The sequence below is a fragment of the Podarcis cretensis genome, assembly GCF_951804945.1.
Source record: "Podarcis cretensis genome assembly, chromosome: 1".
In the NCBI taxonomy this organism is placed as follows: domain Eukaryota; kingdom Metazoa; phylum Chordata; class Lepidosauria; order Squamata; family Lacertidae; genus Podarcis; species Podarcis cretensis.
The window spans coordinates 113,905,800-113,929,683 of record NC_137170.1 but is presented as its reverse complement, the minus strand read 5'-3'; the positions used below and the strand labels follow the sequence as shown (position 1 = coordinate 113,929,683).

Sequence of the window (23,884 nt, the reverse complement as noted above, 5' to 3'; positions counted from 1 at the left end):
TACATTCTTTCTGCAGCACCCCCAAAGGGCTCACCCCTCAGTTATGTCACCCCTGCCTGCAAAGCTGGCAGCCTCTCTGTCCCTGGTCTCTGAGCCACCAACACCTCCTTCCCCCTCCCCATCAAGCAAAAGTAGGAGAATCGGATTAGCTAATTAGGATGGCTAAAACATAAGCAGCCAGATCGACAAACCTGAATAGATGCAGGGAAAACTGCCTCTTGATATTTATTTAAGGTTGTAATGGGTCATGTGCATTGATAAGTCATGATTACCCCTTTCGTGTTTGACAGGTTATTCAGTAGCTGTGGGAGATTTCAGCCATGATGGCATAGAAGGTATGGCTTATTAACTTTTGCTCCTTCTTTGATAAGATTTTGCTTGCCTCGGCTCCATTATTGTTTGCCAATATCTCACCTCTCATCCCTGTTTTGCGAGTCTTTGGTAAATTTTAAGCACTCTTTAGTAGGGACTGTGGGGCTTCTGCATAGCTCCTAGCTTACCACTGGACCAAGTTAAGGCTACAGTCTTGCAGTTCATTGCTAGAGGATAAAGTCAAGAGTCCTTACCTATGTGCAACTATTGGCAGAATGGCGGCTTAAATGGAAAATGTTTCTGAAGGTCATTGCCTACTATCCATATAGGTCATGTCATCTTTCTTATTTTCAGATTTTGTCTCTGGGGTCCCAAGAGCAGCAAGAACTTTGGGCATGGTAAGGAACTTACACAATATACTTTTAACAGCTGGTATTATCCCAGCAACTTCTAAAATATTGTGCAGTGCAGATGTTAAGTTATATCTTTTTCATGCAGGTGTCTATTTATAATGGAGACACCATGGCGTCCATGTATAACTTTACTGGAGAGCAGGTATGGTTTTCTCTGCAATGTTTTGATTTATATTATCTATCATTGGTTAGTGGAATCTAGGTGTTATAAATTCACAAAGTAAAAGGTAAAGGTACCCCTGCCTGTACGGGCCAGTCGCATCCGACTCTGGGGTTGCGCGCCCATCTCGCTTAAGAGGCCGGGGGCCAGCGCTGTCCGCAGACACTTCTGGGTTACGTGGCCAGCGTGACAAGCTGCATCTGGCAAGCCAGCGCAGCACACGGAAACGCCGTTTACCTTCCCGCTAGTAAGCGGTCCCTATTTATCTATTTGCACCCGGGGGTGCTTTCGAACTGCTAGGTTGGCAGGCACTGGGACCGAGCAACGGGAGCGCACCCCGCCACGGGGATTCAAACCGCCGACCTGACGATCGGCAAGTCCTAGGCGCTGAGGTTTTACCCACAGCGCCACCCGCGTCCCTATAATTCACAAAGTAACCTACAGCAAATCAGAGAATATTGATTTGGGAGTTGTTTTAAGAACAGAGAAACATAACCATAAGCAATCTACCCCTGATCACATCAGTTCAAACTGGCAGCATATATGGTTGTTGACCAAGTGTGCCTGAAATCAACGAGATTGTTTTGAAATAAAGAGCTGCTCTTTGGTTAGAGAATTCCTTTTTCTTGATTAATTATAGGGGGTGCATCTTTTAGCTTAAAAGAACCACATGACAGTTGTGGCTGGAGCCAGAGGCAAAAGTGGGAGGAGTAATCCAAAGCCTTTAAAGAATGCATGCCAAGGGACCTTTTTTAAACAATTTTTTTAAAAAACCTTTATTATGAGAAAGAAATAATATTCCAAAATAACATCTACAGTACAGCTAAGCACATCCGAGAAACAAGGGAGCTTTTATTGAGTCACTAATTCCGAAATATCTTTACTGAAGTATTTACATAAAATGCAACATTTTTCTGTTTAATCTTATCTCCCAGATGGCTGCATATTTTGGATATTCTGTAGCTGCCACAGATATCAATGGGGATGAGTAAGTGATGCTTTTTTCATTCTTCCTGGAAAGAATTGCTTGCCTTAAAAGAAAAAAAAATCTTGTTTAGGATAAAAATAGAAAATTTGCAAAGAGTAATTGAAAGCCAGTGACGCACACAGAGTTTCTTCTGCTGGCTTGTTCTGCTGGGATCCCTGCATGCATCTTATCTGGAGTGCTTGGTATATAAATCTCTAAACATTTCATGCATGGCTTAATTGTCCTGTGACAATTAACCTCTCCTGGACAATGACAGTTCTCTTTCTCAAGCTCTGGGAGGAAGACCTTTCATTGCCTACAGACAGCCACCCAATCTTAAACAACTCCTAACCCACAATAATACTACCACCAGACTTAACACGGACACTGGCACCAGAGCCTGCAATAAACCCAGATGCCAACTTTGCTGCCACATACACCCGGACAACACCATTACTGGCCCCAACAACATCACACATACCATCTCGGGACTATTTAATTGCTCATCGTCTAACATTGTGTATGCCATCAAATGCCAACAGTGTCCTTCAGCTCTCTATATTGGACAAACAGGCCAAACCTTACGCCAAAGGATAAACGGACATAAATCCGACATCAGGAATCACAAGACAGAGAAACCAGTAGGAGAACACTTCAATCTCCCAGGACATTCTATACAAGATATCAAAGTAGCTGTTCTATTACAAAGGAATTTCAGAAATAGACTGGAAAGAGAAGCTGCTGAATTGCAACTTATTACCAAACTTAAAACCATGGAGAGACCTGGTCTGAACAAAGACATTGGATTCTTATCTCATTATACATGACAAAGCCATTTTTCACCTTCTCACCCCTTGCTTTTTCCTGTAAGACCTATTGCAGTCGTTAAGAGTCGTCAACAGGCTCATCACAGCTATCTGCCAATCACCCATTCCCACCACCCTTCTGAGTAATACCCCTCCCCACCTTCTCACTATATAGAAGGGTCTGGTGACTTCTGTTTCAGTGTATCTGAAGAAGTGTGCATGCACACGAAAGCTCATACCAAGAACTAACTTAGTTGGTCTTTAAGGTGCTACTGGAAGGAATTTTTTTATTTTGTTTTGTCCTGTGAAGACATTATACATAGTATAGCTATGAATCCCTCGAGAGTGGCGTGCTTGTAATTCTGGAGGTTCCTAAGCACAGATCTTGTCTCATCATCCCTTTCTCTCATGCAACTCCCTCAATTCTTTATCTCACTTCTTCCTTTATTTTCCCTTTCCTCCCCTCTCATTCCATGCGTTAGGTATATCTGACAGATGCCCTTTTGAGAATGAATGACACAGCTCATTTTGTGGGATAGATTAGCTGATTTTCTTTTAAATAACATTGTGTGATGACGCATTTAAATGTCTTCTGGCATTCTAATTGCTCTCAGTGTCTTTGGGCAGAAATTTTTGGGTTATATCCATGGTTACTTATACTCAGAGCAGATCCCCTGAAATTAATGGGCATGATTAACTTAGGCCCAGTACTACCTACTCTGAGGTGAAATCTACACACATATAAAAAACACTTTGAATTTTTTTTAAAAAAAAGTTTTGAAAAATATATTGAATTTGACATAGCTCACCATCACCACCTAGTGTCACATTTGTATAATGCACTTTACAACATACTTAGAATGTTTTGTTTGCAGCTGTATAGCTGAGTCCTAAGTAGAATTTAGTTGGCTACAACCCGTTGGCTACACTGCATACATGGTGAAGCTTTTCTGCCTCCCTACCCTACAGAAAAGTGACCCCTCCAGAACGCCATTCCAGAAAAACACTACAGGCTGTCACTGGCAAAGCCCACACACCCCTTAACTGTGTGGGTGAATGGATTCTATGCATGCACACAGGACTGTTGGAATCTTCACTTTTATAAATTCTTAAGCCAAAGGAACAAAACTAAAAGCATACAGTGGGAATGATCCACTCAGCATTAGGCACCTGCAATTTTAATCGTTTTCAAACCACCAAACCTTTGAACCTTAAAAGTACTTCACTTGGCTAGATTGCAGCTGTCAGTGATGTGAACCTATAGTTCTAAGAATGTTTCTAGACAGGTGTTTATTGTAGGACTGGGGTTCCTCATGCAGGCACATATTTTTCAGGATCCACGTTACATTGCTGCTCTCAAAATGCCAGCCCATACTTCTTTCCCTTTTAATCTGGATTTAAGAACATAAAAATAGTCTTCTGGATCAGGCCAATGGCCCATCTAGTCCAGCTTCCTGTTCTCACAGTGGCCAACCAGCTGCTTGAACAGAACATAGGCAGAACATGAGCACAGTGGCACTCGTGGGAGAAAATATAATAAGTTGAAGAAACCTTTTTTGCCAGTGACCCATTTGTGATATCTCTCTGGCGAGGTTGCACTCATATGGAAGCACCTTAAACGTAGGGATTTTTGCCGTGACTGAAATACTTGATCTCTTCCCCTCTCTCTTTCTCTTCAGTTACACAGATCTACTCATAGGAGCCCCACTCTTTATGGATCGTGGTTCTGACGGCAAACTTCTTGAAGTGGGACAAGTTTCTGTTTATCTCCAACAAGCCTCTGGAGGCTTTCAGAGTCAGGCCATGAAGCTGAACGGCTTCGAGGTTTTTGCAAGGTTCAGCAGTTCAATTGCACCTTTGGGAGATCTTGATCAGGACGGCTTCAATGGTAAAGCGTTGGGTCATTGGGAGGAATTCAATATTACACTGTTTTGATCATTCTGTCAACACAAGCGTATCTACTTGTCAGATGGAACAATTCCCCCTCTCCTCCCCCCTACATATGTTTTCTGGTGGGTTCTCCTGACCCTACAGAGTGGATTTGGGGAAGGAGTGGGAAAGCCTATACAGAAACTTCCTCCCCACCCCAAGCCCTATAACCTTTAATTTTCAGACCTACAGCAGAAAGCCTTTACACTTCAAATACAATTTATTTTGGAGCATTATTGTGTTTCTGTGGCAGAGATCCCTGCGCAAGCTGAGCCTTTGTGAGGAGGTTCAAACACTCACTGACTCAGAGGTATTTGCCTCATATTGCTGAGTCCGTCCCAGTCAACTTCATGGTGTGAAACAGAATACAAAGCCTCCAAACTCAGTGGAGGCTAGTCCATTAGAGACGTGGGTGGCACTGTGGTCTAAACCACTGAACCTCTTGGGCTCGCTGATTGGAAGGTTAGCGATTCGAATCCCCATGATGAAGTGAGCTCCTGTTGCTCTGTCCCAGCTCCTGCCAACCTAGCAGTTCGAAAGCATACCAGTGCAAGTAGATAAATAGGTACCATTGTGGCAGAAAGGTAAACGGCATTTCCGTGCACTCTGGTTTCTGTCACGGTGTCCTGTTGCGCCAGAAGCGGTTTAGTCATGCTGGCCACATGACCCAGAAAGCTGTCTGTGGATAAATACCAGCTCCCTCAGCCCCATAGTCGCCTTTGGCTGGACTTAACCTTCCAGGGGTCCTTTACCAAGGGAACCTTTTAGTCCATTAGGACAAGTGGAGCACTGTTGCACCAACCTGAGTCTGACCTCATTCAGCCATTCACCACTTTCCAGACTTCCTCCTTACAACCAACTCAGGGATGGAACAGTCACCTTCCTCGTCCTTAGTCTCCGTGCTGCTTTTGTAGAACTCAACAGGGAGAGGGATGGGGACGAAACTGGAATTAGTGGACTCTGCATGTTATTGGCTCAGGCTCCGCCTATCATTGGTGGCCCTGCCAATGGGCATCAGCCAGCAATACTCCCACTGACTCATACGTGTTACTGCAGAATCATCGGGAGTATATATTTTGATTCCTTTCTATTTGGATATGCTAAAGATTCCTTGTTGTGGCTTGTAGACATCGCAGTTGCTGCCCCTTATGGTGGAGAAGACAAGAAAGGGCTGGTTTACATCTACAATGGGAGAGCTACAGGTTTGAATGGGATGCCATCTCAGGTCCTTGAAGGACAATGGGCCTCAGAGACAATGCCACCAAGCTTTGGCTACTCACTGAAAGGAGCTACCGATGTGGACAAAAATGGCTACCCAGGTGATCTTTCATAATAGCAATGCCGGTTCCTGTATCTTGTAAACTAATCCAACTTTTATTTCACAGGGAGGAGCCCAATTCAGAACTGTGTAAGAAAAAGAGATTTCATGGGGTTTTGATCTTTACTAGGGATGAATAGATTCTCTCAGTTCTACTCTGTTAGCATTCTGACATTGTGATATCTCTTGGATTCTACACCATTTGTATTCTGGAATGAATTCCAGATTTCAGAATATCTGCTATTTCAGAATATCTGCAAAATCCCCCACCATTTGTTCTCCTGTGGAAATATAGTGGAATAAAAAAATAAAATAAAAGAACAACATCACTTTTAAAAAGTGTGTGTGTGTGTGTGTAAACACCCCACAAACCTTAGCACTTAACAATTCAACAAAGAGAAATAATAATTTCAGGAATATTTGGCGGAAGGAGGAAGAGTTTCTTTTCATTTTTCTATTTGCTTTTGATATATTTGTGACTGGATATAGGCAGGAAAAAGAGCAAAAATTATCTGTTCAATCAGCTTGCAAAATTCCAAAAACGTATCTTAGAAGAATAATGGATATCAACCTTTTGAGTTTGTTTAAACATGTCTGGCAAAGCAGCTCCTTAAAATCTAAGACAGAATTCAGCAGATTTAGGTTCCACAAGCATTCCCAATCTTTACCCTTTTGCATCCACATTTAAATGTTTACCTACTTGCTCTTTCAGCAAAAGCACTTGCTCCTAATTCATGTACTGGAGACCTGTTGCTAATCAGAGAATTGTGTAACATTCAAAAAAAGTCTCAGCTCTAAAAAACAATATTATTTTATTCTATTTCCAGACTTGATTGTAGGTGCTTTTGGCGCTGACAAAGTTGCCTTATATAGGTAAGTGCTCAAAATTAAGTCAGAGCGGAAAAACCCAATGATATTTGCATTTTACTGAGGAGCAAAGTTTGCTTCACTGTTAGAGGCGTTGCCTTTTTCTAGCATCATGGTCTCCACAGGAATATCAGAGTGAGGAATGGTTCCCTCGTTGCTCAGTGGCCTGCAAGCAAGGGACACAATGTTCTGTTCTCTGGGTGTTCTGTTATTTCCTCTATGTTGCACACAGCTACCTCCATGCATGTTAACCTCTGGCCAGCAGCTGAGCTTAGCAGCAGCTACCATCCTGGGATTTAGTCATAAGAACTAGGCTGCAATCACAAATCTGGGTTTAAGCAGCAGCAGCAGCAGCAGCGTGGGTGGTTTGCAGTCAGCTGGTTTGCAATCATAATCCCTGATCCATAGGACAGAGTGGATATTCTGCCTGTAGGTCTTCAATGACCTCCACAAGTGGGGGAGCTCTCCCACCATGAAGGCCCCACTGCAGCACTGGAAAGCGCAGCAGCAGGGGAAACACCACCGCCAGGGGTGTTCAAACTGGGAGTAGCTACTATAAGGGCACTACTACAGTAGTGGGGCAGTGCAGTCTGGCCAGTCTGTTCCCTGCAGAAGGGCCCAGTTAGGACCCCAGACTGATGCAAACATAGCAGATAATCCACCAGCCCCAATTAGGACAAATCTACTCAGAGGTAGGCCCCACCGAGCCTAAAGAAGAGGACACGGTGGTTCTTTCATGCAGTAACCCTGTTTTGCTTACCATTTGGTTCTTTTCAAAGGGCACGGCCAGTCATTACAGTAAATGCTGGACTAGAAGTCACCCCAACCATTCTAAATCCGGAAGACAAATCCTGTGAACTGAATGAAAATGGCCAGAAAGTTTCTTGGTAAGATGACTCGTTTGTATTTTGAAATGGAATCTCAAAATGGATTGGGAGCCTCTTCAGTCAATCAAAGGAGGCCATGAGAGACAAGGGGCAAAGGGAACGTGTTTCCCCACACTTCCTGGCCTTATGCAAGGGAGCAAAGGACACAATTTCCTCCTCGGCGAGGTCCATAGCCTGTGGATGCTCCAAAAAAGCAAGCATATATACAAATCCTTCCTTGCTGTTTAAAAAATGGTCAAAGGCTCTTCCCAGGTGGGAAACTTAAGTGAATTCATTGTGTAATGCTATACGGTCCCATCTGAAGCATGAACAGTTTTGCAAACGTGTCCTATTCTAAGTGCTTTCCAGAAGCAGGAAGAGCCTATCAACAGAGCTAACTAAATGGAAGGGTGGAAATCTGTTCACCCCATTGGGAGAATGTGCTCTAGCCGTCCCCGCCTCCATGGACAAGTCCTGTAAGGATGTGGAAAGGAAGTGAGTTGCTTGTGCTTCATGTCTTGCCAACTCTTTTGAATGGCCAACATAGTTCTTGCACTCCTCCAAGTGCAATTTTAGGGGAAACTCCATTTTGCCTTTATAAGAGTAAGGACCGACCTTACCATTAGGTGGGGGAGGTATACGAGTAATGGGCAGCAGCAATGAGGTGTTGAGGAACATAGCTGTGTGTGCTACACAGCCTGCCCTGCATACACACACACACACATATATACACACACACACACCCAGGCTAGCCTGCTGCCTTCAGATGTGGTGCTGAAATATTAAACTGGCAATTCAGTTGGCCTAAGTACATGGATTTTGGGGAGTTTCTGCCTCAGGCAGCAAAAAGTCTTAGACCAGCCCTAATAAGAGCTCAGTTATAGCAGTAAAATCTTACCAAAATAGATAAACTAAGCTCTTAAGAAAGTATATTTAATAACCGGGAGCTGAAGGAACCAGTGGAGGGAACTTTTTAAAGTTTCTTTAAACCCAACAACACCGACCAAGGAATCTGCACGTGCAACTAGATCTTATTAACAGTCATGAAAGGGTAGGTCTGGAAGCCAGTACTGCACTTTTGCTGATCAATAGATGTAGCTTGACCTTCAAGTACAAAATGTGTTTTGTTTTTTAAATATTCTCTAATTTCCCCCAACAGTTTTAAAGTAAAGTTCTGCTTAAAAGCGGATGGCAAAGGAAGTCTTCCCAGGGACCTCAGTAAGTTCCTCAGTAGATTTACTTACTATGCACTTCGGTTCTCCTCATATTGTCAGCAGATGTTCAGTGGCAATAATTTAAATTGTCAAACTTCTTTGGCTGTTCAAAGCCGCACTGGTATCAGACACGTGCAAAACCTGTGCCCCTTTTAAATCTTCTGGCTCAGACTTCACACCATTATTCTTCTCAATGTATGGGAGACAACTTTGTGGTGGTCTGCTAGCTGGAGAAATCTCCTTCTCTGAGGAATCAGTCAGAGAACCCTGGAAAATGGGCCTATCTGGACTCAAATATGGGGTTCCCCGAGTGGTTTAAAGAAGCATGGAAGTATCAGGGAGCACAGTCGTAAGTTACTGGCTGGCAAAATTGTGAATATTGTGTGGCACACAATGAGATGAGAGTTGAAGAAGGCCAAGTGACTGTTGATTGCATCCAGTAGAGCTGTCCTGTTTGCACAGACACTTCCACTTGCTCTGTGGAACTTGCCCTCCTTCTTCTTCCCTTGTGAACCCCCTCTCCCCAATCTCTGCTGGGGTTCCTCCAACTCTCCCTAGCAGATTTGATAGTGGGGCACAGGGAATGGAGAGCAAAGGGAAATTCAGCTGTGCAAGAGAAGTCCTTGTGCAAATAGGATGACACCCTTTATGTGCAATTGCTCTTGGGTCTGGAGTAGAGCACATTTTGCACAGATGCCATATTGCCTAAGAAGTTACCACAAACAGCAGCTGCAGTGATAAACCTGTTTCTGAGATGCATCACTCTAAGCTGCAGTTGAGATTTCATATGTTGAATAAAACGTTCCTCTGTCCATAATGAATTGGAAAAAAATATTTAAAAGTACTTTCCAAAAAAAACCAAACCAGAGTCCTTTCTGTTGAGGATAATTCAGACTGAAATTCCCAGGTGTCAAAAAATGTTATTTATGTTTGCTACTACTGCGGCCCATGTTTTGTTAGCCCAAAAATGGAAAACGAGCGAGGTCCCAACCAAAGAAGAATGGAAACTTAAGTTGACAGAATATGCACAACTTGCAGACCTAACATATGGAATAAGAGTTCAAGAAGAACATATGTTTAAAGAGGATTGGAAAATGTTTATTGAATATATGGGAAATAATTGTAAACAGCTGAAAATGCTGGCAGCATTAAGATAAATTCAACAGTGTAAGAAAGTTTTGATGGATGCAATAATGGAAAACTGAATAGTATAGTTTTTGTAAAATATGCAGGGATTTATGATATGTAAAATGAACCATAGAAAGAGAAGAAGGGAAGTCATTGATATCTTAAGGATGTAAGATGAGTATTTTAAATTGTAAAACAGAAAATTTATTTATATATATATATATATATATATATATATATATATATATATATAAAGTTCCTCTGCAGAGGAAAAACTATTTGCATTTAGAAAAAGCTAGCATGTTGGGATAAGTCTAGGCTAGAATGTACCACCTTGTATCTGGTCTGTGAGAACAAGGCCTAGCAGCAGCCACTAAGGAATTGTGACACCAATAGGAGACATGCTGGGAAGTTAAGAGACAGGAATGGAACATCCCCACTGAGCAACAGTTAATCTGGGAGACCTGAGGCAGCAATGGAAACAGAGAGCAACGAGAGTCAGTGCCGTGCAGGCAAATAGTTGCTGACTAGCTGGCAGAACTGGGTAGAGGTACAGGCGCTGATGCCAGCCTGTGCTGGCAGTCTTAGTCAGCAGACCCCTTTCCGTATGGTCCTGATTCTCTCAGCCACTGCTCAGCCACAGCATCTCTTCCAGCTCAGCATCCTGCCTTGCCAGTGGCTGCTGCAGTAAGGCATGGCAAGACGTGAGCATTGCTTGACTAAAATGCCTTTTCCTTTGGCGGCAGCTTTCCATGTGGAGCTGCTGTTGGACAAGCTGAAGCAAAAAGGTGCCATCAGGAGGGCGCTGTTTCTCCACAACAGGCAACCGGTCCACTCAAAGAACATGACTGTCCCCAAAGGGGGTCGAATGAGCTGTGAAGAACTTCAGGCATTTTTAAGGGTAAGCGTGATACAAGGCCACAACCCACCCACCTCCTGCCTTCTTGCTATACGTAGAGTTAACGTTATTGATGTCCGGAATCGGGGAGAGCCCTGTCTGGAGTGCCAGGACTCGAACTTGGAACCTTCTGCGTGCAAAGCAAATGCTCTGCCTCATGGCTACAGCCCTTCTCTTTTCTCCAAAAGAATTTACAAATGGCTGCCTCTTATTTGCTTGGTTGTTTCTTTTTTAATTCCATCCGCTATTGTTTCCATTAAAGCCATAGGTAGCCACAAGCCTTTGTAGTAGATGTTTGATTGAGTTCCATTCCAGTATAATCGTGCAGTTTTCGTTTTCTAAAAGCAACTCCATTTTTGTTCTCCCTTAGGATGATTCCGAATTTAGAGACAAGCTTACTCCAATCACCATATTCATGGAATATCAGCTAGATTACAAAACAGCTATGGACTCTACTGGCTTACAGCCTATCCTCAACCAGTTCACTCCTGCAAATGTTAGCAGACAGGTACAGCGCTGAGAGATTTAATGGCAAAACATACTTTTGAATCGGCAAGTTCTCCTCAAGTTAATTCTCACAAGCACAAGTTACTTTGTTCCTCGGATGTGGCATTGCAGTGAAGTTTGAAATTCAATCTCCACAACACAGAAGAATGTGTTCTGTAACAATTCCCCTCTGTCATTACCCTTTTCAGTGCCGGATAGCAGGTGTACGCTGTTCAAAAAGCAAAATTTGCCCTTTGCTATTCCCTCTTACTACATAGGGAAAGGGTTTCATGTTAATAGTGCTAACTTTCCCACATAGGATAAAAGCATGGAGTATATAATGCATACATATTCTGATAGTCTGAACAATTCACATATCATATACCTAATTATTACTATTCTTATTTACATATTTAGGCTCATATTCTTCTGGACTGTGGTGAGGACAATGTCTGTCGTCCAGACTTGCAAGTGGCCGTGGACAGGTATGAGTCTAACTCTTCTGCAAAATAGACAATTAGTATAGTAAAGACATTTGACCCAGTTCAGACAATCTCACTAAGATATAAGCAAGCCTTCCTCCCACATGTGCAGCACCATTACCATTACTCCTTCTTTTCTGGTATGAGCATTCAGGAATCTTCTGATTAACCATGGTTTCCTGTTCCACCTGAACCAAGAAACTGTGGCTGCTAGCTTCAGGAAAAAGCTAACACACTGAACCAACTTCAAACTGTGGTTCAATATCATGGCTTGTTCTAAAGCTGGTAGCCATTGTTTCATGGTTTTGGCAAAATGAGAAACTTTGATTAATTAGAGCTTCCTTGGTTTGATTGCTTGTGCTGTGAAGGGCAGAGCAAAGGGACTGTGCACATGGATGGGCTCTTCCATGTACATAAAGACGGTGTAAAATTTGTTCCCCTTATCTCACATCTTCATTAGTTACTGCTAAATAAAGGGGTGGTTCTGTGTCATTTTATCCAGCAGATGGCAGTGCTGTTTCTATACTGTATGTTTCGTGAGGCCTAGCTCTTTATAATTAGTTTACATCTAGGCAGGCCAGATACAATAGATTTTTGTACCTTTGCCAAGCTGCATGTACCTGCAGTCCGTCTTCTGCGCAGCAAAATGCCCTCTTTATGTCCTGTTTTTGAGTTCTGAGAAGACTAGATGACCCTCAAGAGGCTACAATTCTGTGATTTTCTGACTGCTGTTTAGCTGGAAACAGCACTATACCAAGCCCTCTGGTATAGCTGGCCGTTCAATTGTTTTTGTACAGTTCTGCTAATGTGTTGCATGACCTTGGCAGTTTACAAATGAAGTTGTTCCTGGGAGCACCTAGGAGAAGTGTTGCCACAGGCTCTTTCAAACGTTTAATGTGCTGTAGTGGGTGGGGAGCTACAGCGGTGGGTGGGCAAGTTTCTGTAATACTCTGGTGTTGAAGAAATTTGCTAATAATAATAATAATAATAATAATAATTTATTATTATTTGTACCCCGCCCATCTGTCTGGGTTTCCCCAGCCACTCTGGGTGGCTTCCAACAAAGATGAAAAATACACTAAAATGTCACATATTAAAAACTTCCCTGAACAGGGCTGCCTTCAGATGTCTTCTGAATGTCAGGTAGTTGTTTATCGCTTTGACATCTGATGGGAGGGCGTTCCACAGGGCGGGCGCCACTACCGAGAAGGCCCTCTGCCTGGTTCCCTGTAACTTGGCCTCTCACAGTGAGCGAACTGCCAGAAGGCCCTCGGAGCTGGACCTCAGTGTCCGGGCAGAACGATGGGGGAGGAGACGCTCCTTCAGGTATACTGGACCGAGGCCGTTTAGGGCTTTAAAGGTCAGCACCAACACTTTGAATTGTGCTCGGAAACGTACTGGGAGCCAATGTAGGTCTTTCAAGACCGGTGTTATATGGTCTCGGCGGCCGCTCCCAGTCACCAGTCTAGCTGCCGCGTTCTGGATTAGTTGTAGTTTCCGGGTCACCTTCAAAGGTAGCCCCACATAGAGCGCATTGCAGTAGTCCAAGCGGGAGATAACCAGAGCATGCACCACTCTGGCGAGACAGTCTGCAGGCAGATAGGGTCTCAGCCTACGTACCAGATGGAGCTGGTAAACAGCTGCCCTGGATACAGATTTGACCTGTGCCTCCATGGACAGCTGTGAGTCCAAAATGACTCCCAGGCTGCGCACCTGGTCCTTCAGGGGCACAGTTACCCCATTCAGGACCAGGGAATCCTCCACACCTGCCCGCCTCCTGTCCCCCAAAAACAGTACTTCTGTCTTGTCAGGATTCAACCTCAATCTGTTAACCGCCATCCATCCTCCAATCGCCTCCAGGCACTCACACAGGACCTTCACCGCCTTCACTGGTTCTGATTTGAAAGAGAGGTAGAGCTGGGTATCATCTGCATATTGATGAACACCCAGTCCAAACCCCCTGATGATCTCTCCCAGCGGCTTCATATAGATGTTAAAAAGCATGGGGGAGAAGACGGAACCTTGAGGCACCCCACAAGTGAGGGCCCAGGGGTCTGAACACTCACAGAGGGAAGCATTCACCACCCCGCAGAGCCCATCGCCCAGCCCTTCCCGGCTTGCTTTTATTAGCCAGGATGGGCAAGGATCCAGGAGACAGGTGGTTGGTTTCACGCGTCCAAGCAGCCTGTCCACATCCTCGGGGGTAACGGATTGAAATTGATTCCATGCAACTTGACCAGACAGAGCTCTAGCACTCTCCCACCCTGGCACTGCTCCCACGGTGGTGTCTAGCTCCTTCCGAATATGAGTGATTTTATCTGCAAAAAACTTTGCAAAATCGTTGCAGGAGATCTTGGGGTCTTTACAAGGCCCCGGTGGTAAAGGTGGTTCCGTTAAATTACGAACCACCTGAAAGAGTCTCCTGCTACTATTTTCTGCAGATGCAATAGAGGCGGTGAAGAAAGTCTTCTTCGCCGTCGCTATCGCCACTTGGTAGGCTCGACGTTGAGCTCTAACCTGTGTCCGGTCAGATTCGGAGTGAGTTTTTTGCCACCGACGCTCTAGCCGTCTCAGCGATGGTTTCATCGCCCTCAGCTCCCAGCTCAACTCACACAGGACCTTCACCGCCTTCACTGGTTCTGATTTAAAAGAGAGGTAGAGCTGGGTATCATCCGCATACTGATGAACACCCAGCCCAAACCTCCTGATGATCTCTCCCAGTGGCTGCATGTAAATGTTGAAAAGCATGGGGGAGAGGACAGAACCCTGAGGCACCCCACAAGTGAGAGCCCAGGGGTCTGAACACTCATCCCCCACCACCACTTTCTGAACACGGCCCAGGAGGAAGGAGCGGAACCACTGTATGACAGTGCCCCCAGCTCCCAGCCCCTCAAGATGGTCCAGAAGGATGTTATGGTCGATGGTATCAAACGCCGCTGAGAGATCCAGCAGAACTAGGAAACAGCTCTCACCTTTGTCCCTAGCCCGCCGGAGATCATCAACCAGTGCAACCAAGGCAGTTTCAGTCCCATGATGAGGCCTGAATCCCGACTGGAAGGGATCCAAATGGTCTGCTTCTTACAGGCGTGCCTGGAGTTGTTCAGCAACCACTCGCTCAATCACCTTGCCCAAGAATGGAAGATTTGAGACTGGGTGATAATTGGCCATCGTGGTGCATCTAAAGATGGTTTCCCAGACCCTCTTTCAGCGGGTCTGGGAAGGCTCCCTCACGGAGGGAAGCATTCACCACCCCACGAAGCCCATCGCCCAGTCCTTCCCAGCTAACTTTTATAAGCCAGGATGGGCAAGGATCCAGGAGACAGGTGGTTGGTTTCACTCGTCCAAGCAGCCTGTCCACTTCCTTGGAGGTAACAGATTGGAATTGATCCCACGCAACTTGACTAGACAGGACTCTAGCACTCTCCCGCCCTGGCCCTGCTCCCACAGTGGAGTCTACTTCTTCCCGAATCTGAGCGATTTTATCTGCAAAAAACTTTGCGAAATCATTGCAGGAGATCATGTGGCCCGTACTGGGCCCCGATCTCGCAGGTGGTTCCGCTAAATTGTGAACCACCTGAAAAAGTCTCCTGCTGCTGTTTTCTGCAGATGCAATAGAGGCGACGAAGAAAGTCTTCTTTGCCGTCGCTATCGCCACTTGGTAGGCTCGACGATGAGCTCTAACCTGGGTCAGGTCAAATTCGGAATGAGTTATCCGCCACCGACGCTCTAGCCGTCTCAACGATTGTTTCATTGCCCTCAGATCCATGGAAAACCACGGGGCTGTCCGGGCTCCATGCAATCGGAGAGGGCGCTTCAGAGCCAAACAGTCAATAGTCCTGGTTAACTCCACATTCCAGCGGGCCACCAGGGAATCGGCTGAAAGGCCATCAACATGGGATAAAGCATCCCCTACCCCTCTCTGGAAACCATTTGGATCCATTAAGTGGCGGGGGCGGACCATCCGAATCGGTCCCACCTCCCTGCAGAGGGGATGGGTCGCAGAGAAGTCCAGTTGCACCAGGAAGTGATCTGACCATGGCACTTCTTTCGTTTCGCTTTTACTTAGTGTCAGATCACCAACATCCATAGAGGTAAACACCAGGTCCAAGGCATGTCCGCGGCTATGGGTTGGGCCAGACGTATTCAGGGACAGCCCCATGGAGGCCATGCTTTCCACGAAGTCCCGAGCAGCCCCTTGTAAGGTTGTGTCAGCATGGATGTTAAAATCCCCTAGGACAACCAAGCTAGGTGTCTCCAGGAGAACATCCGCCACAACCTGAAGCAGCTCGGGCAGGGAATCCTTGGTGCAGCGGGGAGGTCAGTACACCAAAAGGAATCCTGTACTGCCCCTATTGCCCAACTTCCAGAACATGCACTCGGAAAACTGGGTCTTCCCAATAGGACACCTGGTGCAAACTAATGACTTCCTAAAAATCACTGCAACCCCCCCTCCCCGCCCACATGACCTGGGTTGCTGTGCGTAAGAGAAACCTGCTGGACAAGCAGCGGCAAGGACAGGCCCATCTGCTTCATCCAACCAAGTCTCTGTTACACATGCCAGGTCAAGTCCTCCATCCATGATCAAGTCATGGATGGCAGTGGTCTTATGAATCATTGACCTGGCATTGCACAGCAGCACCTTCAGGTCATGTGGGTATCCCTTGCTGATTCTAGTATCCATCCAGTCAGGACCAGACCCGGAGGCAGGGATAGTCCTCAGACAACGACTAAACCTGCCTCCTCTGTAATGACATGGTCTGGTCTTAGCGTAACTCCTCCTCCTACCCGTGATCACTGAGATTGGTTGTCTCAGTGCATCTCCCTCTGTGGACCATGCCCCAGCCATTTTGTTAGCTGGGACCTACTCCCCGGCAGCCCTAACCCCTACCCTTAAGAACAAAATAACACCTTAAAAAAAACAACCAATAAAACAATACAAACAAAAAACAGTAAAAATTACAAAAACATAAAATCAAACAAATTCCCAGGCCCAATAAACATCCATCCCACCCCCACCCACCCCACATACAAAAAATTCAAAAGAAAAAATTTAAAACATTTTAAAAGCACTCTGCACCCCTCCAGCAGTAACAGCAACTGTCCTAGTGAGGCCCGTCAGGCCCTGCCCTGGGCCAGGTGGTAAGTGGCAGGAAGGAGCAGGGCCCCCAGACACTCACACAGGAGAGTCCTCCTGGGCAGCAGAGTGCAGCAGTCCCTGTGAGGCTTCAGGCCCCGCCCTGAAGAAGTGGAAGAAGCATTTTCTGAAGGATGGACCGTTTAGTCTGCGATTTTTGTGCTTGGGGAACACCTGTTTTTGAAAAGCACTCTGCTGATCTAATGAGTGCAAGGTCAGAGTGATGCTAGTATCTCACTGTGCCTGAAGTCTCCAATGTGGCACCCTTGAACAGACTCTTTAGTACCTACCCAGCCCCCCTACAACCCTATTTTTTAATTAGTTGGGTTTTTGTTTTGCTTTTTGAAATTCTTTGGTCACAGGTGTCAGGTTTTTTTGTGGAAAGTGTGAGGCCTGTTTCATTTTGCTATGTTTTAGTTTTGAGCCGTTTAGATGTTTTGCGGTGGGGGCAGGGTTTGTACATCACCAGTTTTCTTCGGTGGAATGGGCATTTTGTGGTACCTATAGATTTATTAGTTTCCCAGATATGCCCCCAGACTCAATAAGGTTTTTTGTGGTGAGGGGCTGTGCTAGGCTATGATTTTAACACAGCTATGGAAACACATTGATCTAGAGCAGTGGTTCCCAACCTTTTTGAGAGACAAATCTAAATGTATTTGGCATGGTGACCCACTGATTATCACATGGATTTTGGACCTTAGACATTTGGCAGCTGTTGGTTTCGTTTATTTTAACTGCAAGTTTTTGTTTTTCTATAACCGTTACATGAGACATCCAAGCAAAAAATTACTTAATAGCATTTATGTGGGATTTGTTGAAATTTTTATAGTACGTTCAAAGCTATTCATAGTTTTGTTTGTGGGAATGTAAGGACACCAACCATCTGATTGCAGGATATTCAATCACAAGCTATAAAAATGTATTGCAGAAACATACAGATACACAAGCCGTGTCAAATGTAAAAAAAAATAAAAAATGAGTGGTTTTGACAGTTTTATTCACAACGAAGTCCATCTTGGCAAGTATCAGTGGGGTGGCTGAGCTTGCATTTTGCTGAAGAGTAGATCAATGTGGGGTTTGATGGTTGTCAGACATAGTCTCAGATCATTATTGATACATAGCCTGCTTCTGTATTTCGTCTTCACAGCAGTCATTGCTGAAAAGGCTGTCTCTCAAAGATATGTGCTATCAAATGGCAACAGCATGGAGATTGCTTCATCAGCAAGCTCAGGGTACTTAGCAACATGAAGCCAAAATTTAGCTAACCTCAATTTCCAGAAATTATCTTTGAGGGTCCCCACACATGACAGTTCAATGGGTTGTTATTTTGGAACAAAGGCAACTTCATGGCATCAGTTGCAAAATGGTTTTGCACGTGTTCAGACTTCTGTTTCTAAGCAAACTTACCCTTTAACAAACCCTAGCAGCAGATTCAATCACTGTTCACCACAAGGTGCTCATACAGGAAGGGTTTTTTTTTTTATTATTGTGCTTGTGCATAAGATGCAAGCTGTAACAGTCATACCACACAATTCCCAAGGCCATATAACACCCGTCCTGAAAGATCTTCATTGGCTCCCACTGGCTTCCAAGCACAATTCAGAGTGTTGGTGCTGACCTTTAAAGGCCTAAACAGCCTCGGTCCTGAATACCTGAAGGAGCATCTCTACCCCCATCGTCCAGCACAGACACTGAGGTCCAGCTCTGAGGGCCTTCTGACGGTTTCCTCACTGCAAGAAGTTAGGTTACAGGGAACCAGGCAGAGGGCCTTCTTGGTAGTGGCGCCTGCCCTGTGGAACGCCCTCTCAGCAGATGTCAAGGCAGTAAGCAACTATTTTACTTTCAAAAGACAACTGAAGGCGGCCCTGTTTAGGGAAGTTTTTAATGTTTGATGCTGTATTGTTTTTAATTTTCGGTTGGAAGCTGCCCAGAGTGGCTGGGGAAACCCAGCTAGATGGGTGGGGTATAAATAATAAAAAATTATTATTATTATTATTATTATTATTATTATTATTATTATTATTATTCCCTGTACAAGCACCTCACAATGAGCGGTCACTGGATCTGCTGCCAACCTGCAGAGAGTGGCTCCCAAGTGTTAAAATGTTGAGCCTTTCAGACAAAACATTGTAAGAGGTATTCATCAGGCCAGTTAAGGATTAAAAGTAAACATTATTTGGGGTTTATTATAAAGCCCACAAGCCACTTGCAGGTCATGACCAACAGGTTGAGAAACACTGATCCAGAGCCCTCACTTTTGTTCCATATTGGTCTTGTGCAGTGATCAGAAGCAGATCTATATTGGGGATGAGAATCCTTTAACCCTAGTCGTCAATGCCGAGAACCTAGGAGAGGGAGCCTATGAAGCTGAACTCTTTGTTACTGTCCCACCTCAAGCAGACTTCATTGGCATAGTTCGCAACAAGGAGGTAAGTCTAGTGAGTACGCTGTGAGCAGAATTTATTGCAACAAGTTTGTGTTTCAAACAATTGATGTGGGAAGCAGCAATATGAGTGGGCTGCTCACATGATCAGAAGATCTGTACATTACAAATGGGACATGGAATAAGACTGCTAGGGAAACAGGTCTGTGCAACTACAGTGAGCTTTAGACAAGACCATTCATTGAGCTTCAGGCTCCTAAGCATGGATTTGAACCTGGGTCTCCCACATCCCAAACCATAGTTCTTTCTACCATGTCATACACTCTCATCAAGCGCTAGTTCAGTGTAGCCCAAACTTTCACTTGGTGGGCAAGTGGCTTTCTTGCCTCTGCATCTCAGTTCCTTCATGATAAAAGGTAAAGGTACCCCTGCCCGTACAGGCCAGTCTTGACAGACTCTGGGGTTGTGCGCCCATCTCACTTAAGAGGCCAGGGGCCAGCGCTGTCCGGAGACACTTCCGGGTCACGTGGCCAGCGTGACATCGCTGCTCTGGCCAGAGCCAGAGCCAGAGCCAGAGCCGCACACGGAAACGCCGTTTACCTTCCCGCTGGTAAGCGGTCCCTATTTATCTACTTGCACCCGGAGGTGCTTTCGAACTGCTAGGTTGGCAGGCGCTGGGACCGAGCAGCGGGAGCGCACCCCGCCGCAGGGATTCGAACCGCCGACCTTTCGATCGGCAAGCCCTAGGCGCTGAGGCTTTAACCCACAGCGCCAAGCAGTTTAAGGGCCAGCAAACCTCTTTTGGAATCTGGCAATTAGCTTGCATGCATAATCAGGATTCAGGTTCATTTCTGTGTTAAACGAATATTGAAATCCACATCCTTGTCAAATACCTTGGCTTGTTCAACAACCAACCCTGGAGCCCTATGACCACAAGTTCTGGAGTGAAGGTAACCACTTAGAGCCAGTTTACTGGCCATGATATTAAATGTGTGAATCCAATTGATGTGCAGAGTTTTTTATGATGTAAATTAAAAAAGGAGTCGTGTGGAAGCCTGAGCAGCCTTGGGATTATATGGTGGGCAAGGGGGAAAGAGATTAAGTCTTTATTTCCCTGCCACAGTCCTGACAAAAATGGCCTTCCCGAAGGTACTACTTGCATTTCAAGAGAAGTCACCAGTGGCAGCTTTCCTTGAAATACAAACAGCAACTTCAGATAGGGGATTTTTCGTAGCAAGGTAGTCAGGACTAGGTCAGGGAAATAAAAGTTTCACTACACATCATTGAGAGGCCAATTTCCACAGCTGCTGTGCCTGCTGCCCCTACCTTGCCTCCTTTAACGCAAAAGAGCTTGCAGGTACCAAGTGTGTGTTGTGCCCTGGTTTAGTGCTGAAACCCGCAAGGAAAATAGGACAGCTGGCAGACCACGGACAGCTCCAAGTGAGCAACTTGAAAGCTGACTGAGACTTTGTCTCTGTCTCCAGACTACCTCCTTCAGGCTCCACCCACTTGAGAAAATTTCAGAGCCTTAAAGGGCCAACCATCTAGCCTGAAGATGGGCTCCCCTCCTTTGTTCCATAGCCTCCCTCCCAGTGGTGTTGCTAGCCGCTTGGACAGCACAGAGCTTGCAGGCAGTCCGCCCACCACCTCCCCCTCAGCTGTAGGGCAGAAGCCTGAAAGAGAGGCATGAGGCGGTGGGCAGACACAAGCCACATGCTGCCGTTTGGGCAGTGCAGAGCCTGAAGGCATCCAAGCCACTATGTCACTCCCAGGAGAGACACGTGGCTCAGGTGCCCTACATACAGGCCCTGCAACAAGTGCCACCCCCATGGTGTGCCACCAGTGCCCCCCCACAATCCCTAGCTACGCCTCTGCTCCCTCCTGATGCACTCCTGGAGCTGCTGGACTGGCCATGCGTGGTGGGGGTCATCTGGTTCTTCAGGCTCAGGAGAAGATGTTTGCAAGGGTCCACGCTCTGGCCTTATAGGCCCTGGTGGTCTGAGAGGTTCCTCTGGGAGTTCTTGTCCAACTGCCTCAGGAGCAATCAATTCCCTATTTTCCACAGTCAGTTCCTGGTCTTGACCAAAACCTGGCTCCCCATCTGATGCCTCCAACTCTGTGTCCAGATCACTGCTGTATACAGGGGGTCATTATATTTTGGCTATGAAGAGACTACAGACACACACACCCTGCAATATGACACACAGCATTCACTCAATTATTAAAAGCTTCAGTGCATCCACACTTGGGTAACGTGGTTTTATGTTGTGTGTTTTCCCTTTTCAGATTATTCACAGATCAGGAAATTCTAATTATTTGGGGGGGGGGAGTACAGGTTGCCACTTGGATGAGGAAAACACAATGTGAACATCAGAGCAAAAAAACCCACACAACCATACACACACGGGATGCATTGTATTCACTTTAAACTGCCTTGTATACATGCCCTTAGTGTTGAAGGGCCCATAGCATCACAGGTGTTTAAAAACAAATGGAAGGTGTGGAGTCACTGGAGGGACAGATGTGGCATAGAACTGGGAGACTGCCCCAGGAACAGAAATTACAACTTTGGGCACTAATGTGAAATGAACAGAAAGAGATGGGAGTGTGCTATGCTAAGCTGGTGGCAATCATGGACTTAAAAGCTGGATGTGTTAGCTGAGCAAGGTGGTATAAAAACAGGATGTATTGCTCATGGTCACACTAATTTTACCTTGTTTGAATCACAAAGTGTATTTGTATTGGGCACAGAAACAAAGTACTGCATGTTGCTATTTGCGAAGAGACAACATTATGGTAATAAATTAGTAAACCATTTTAAAAAGAGACCACCGATTTTTTGTTTCAATAAGTCTACTTCTACAACATGAAAATCTATTTCATTTCATGATCAAACAAGATGTGTGCATTCATTATACACATTTCATGACAACCTACTTTGAAAATTAACCCACAGTTTCAAAAGTTCTAAATAACCTTAATTAAGAGACTGAGAAGGGATAGCTCAGAGGAGCCATTACTAACATTTTGATCGAGTAGCTCATTAGTTATCATTATGTAACTGGTCCAAGTTTTGCTCCAAAGGGCATAAATTATTCCATAGCTGCCTCCAAAACGGAACCTAGACTCACTTTTTCAGGCTTATCTATAAAGTATACCAAAACCACAAATCCAAAAAGCCAGAGTGCAGGTATCACTGTAGCAAGTTAGTATTCTGGACTCAAGACTGGTGAGGACGCACCAGTTAATGTGCCTACAAGCTAGAAACTACCCTGTGAGGTAGGTTAGACTTTGTCAAGGTCACCCTAAAGCCTTCTAGCTTGTAGGATGACCTTGACAAAGTCTAACCTACCTCACAGGGTAGCTGTGAAGATAAAAGGGGAATTCTACCTATATATGCCAGCATGCATGCCTTGTGGAAAAGGCAGGATAAAAGAACATTCAAGAAGAACATATTTAGGTTTTAAAAAATTACATCCATTATGTTTAGGATCTCTTTAATCCAAACCTTAGTATAATATTCTTTAATAAGTATGTGATTTCAGACTGGGAAACCTACCAATGTTTATTTCAAAGGATCACTAACATTATACGTTCCAGTCTTTAATAATCCATATCTTAGAGCACACTTTCCCATTCTGGCAGCTTTCAGATGTTTTGGACTACAAAACCCATCATGCTTGAGCATTGGCTATGATGGCTGGGAGCCTGGGGCTAAGGGGAGTTGCAGACCAACAACTTCAAAAGGCCATCAGGTTGGGGAAGGCTGCCTTAGACTGGCCCTCTGGTGGTATAAGAGCTGGTTATCAGCCCCAAAAAAGGTTTTACCTGACCCCCACTCAGTTTTAAACAGCATGGTCCCCCCAAAAAATGCACATATTTGAAGTTGTATGAAATAAAGAAATCCTAGCTACACTTTTAAGCTTGTAAATCCCTTTTGCATTTTGTATACAATATGTGGGACTTGCAGCAAAAAGTCCCAGCATGGAATACTCCAGTTGAGGGTTCCAGCTAGCTAGCTAGCTAGCCAGCCAGCCTTCTTTCAGGATACATTTCCCAGTCCCTCCTGGTTTTCCATTCCTGACCATGATAGACATCAGTATTCTGTGGCCACTGGGCATGATCAATTCGTACTGGACAGCATGGTTGGTTGTTTTTCCTTCTTCCTCTTAAAATTTTATTTTCCCTTAAAGTTATTTTTTTCCCCTGACTCCTGCTCATATCTCTCTTCTTTTTTGTGGATACTACTGTTTTGACTTCATAAGGATCCACATTTTGAGAGTGAATGTATAGTATATTGTATATTCTCCAGCTAGGAATGAGGATTTGTGCTGTACTCAACAATGGTGTAGTTCCACTACAAGGTGCCGACTTTATTACGGAACCTGACCAATGATGAAGGTGTTGGTCTTTGCAGAAAACGTTGTAGCATTGGACCCCTCCCTGGAGAACTGATCACTCAGGTTTACTTTATTTATCAGGCAAATCATAGCCTGCTTTTGGAAAATTGTTCTCCAAGCA

The 23,884-nt window shown here is 45.0% G+C and overlaps 1 protein-coding gene across 1 annotated transcript in view; it reads left to right on the top strand.

The window, feature by feature from the left end:
* Nucleotides 1-23,884, top strand: part of LOC307217243 (integrin alpha-V-like) — a 66,251-nt gene that overhangs the window by 34,473 nt on the left and 7,894 nt on the right. Inside the window, exons 8-20 of the mRNA XM_079978368.1 lie at nucleotides 291-335; nucleotides 667-710; nucleotides 811-867; nucleotides 1,821-1,873; nucleotides 4,338-4,546; nucleotides 5,715-5,906; nucleotides 6,733-6,778; nucleotides 7,552-7,659; nucleotides 8,798-8,856; nucleotides 10,727-10,881; nucleotides 11,249-11,386; nucleotides 11,782-11,849; nucleotides 19,262-19,409. Coding sequence (XP_079834494.1) covers nucleotides 291-335; nucleotides 667-710; nucleotides 811-867; nucleotides 1,821-1,873; nucleotides 4,338-4,546; nucleotides 5,715-5,906; nucleotides 6,733-6,778; nucleotides 7,552-7,659; nucleotides 8,798-8,856; nucleotides 10,727-10,881; nucleotides 11,249-11,386; nucleotides 11,782-11,849; nucleotides 19,262-19,409 — 1,322 coding nt within the window. The remainder of the gene's footprint in view (nucleotides 1-290; nucleotides 336-666; nucleotides 711-810; nucleotides 868-1,820; nucleotides 1,874-4,337; nucleotides 4,547-5,714; nucleotides 5,907-6,732; nucleotides 6,779-7,551; nucleotides 7,660-8,797; nucleotides 8,857-10,726; nucleotides 10,882-11,248; nucleotides 11,387-11,781; nucleotides 11,850-19,261; nucleotides 19,410-23,884) is intronic.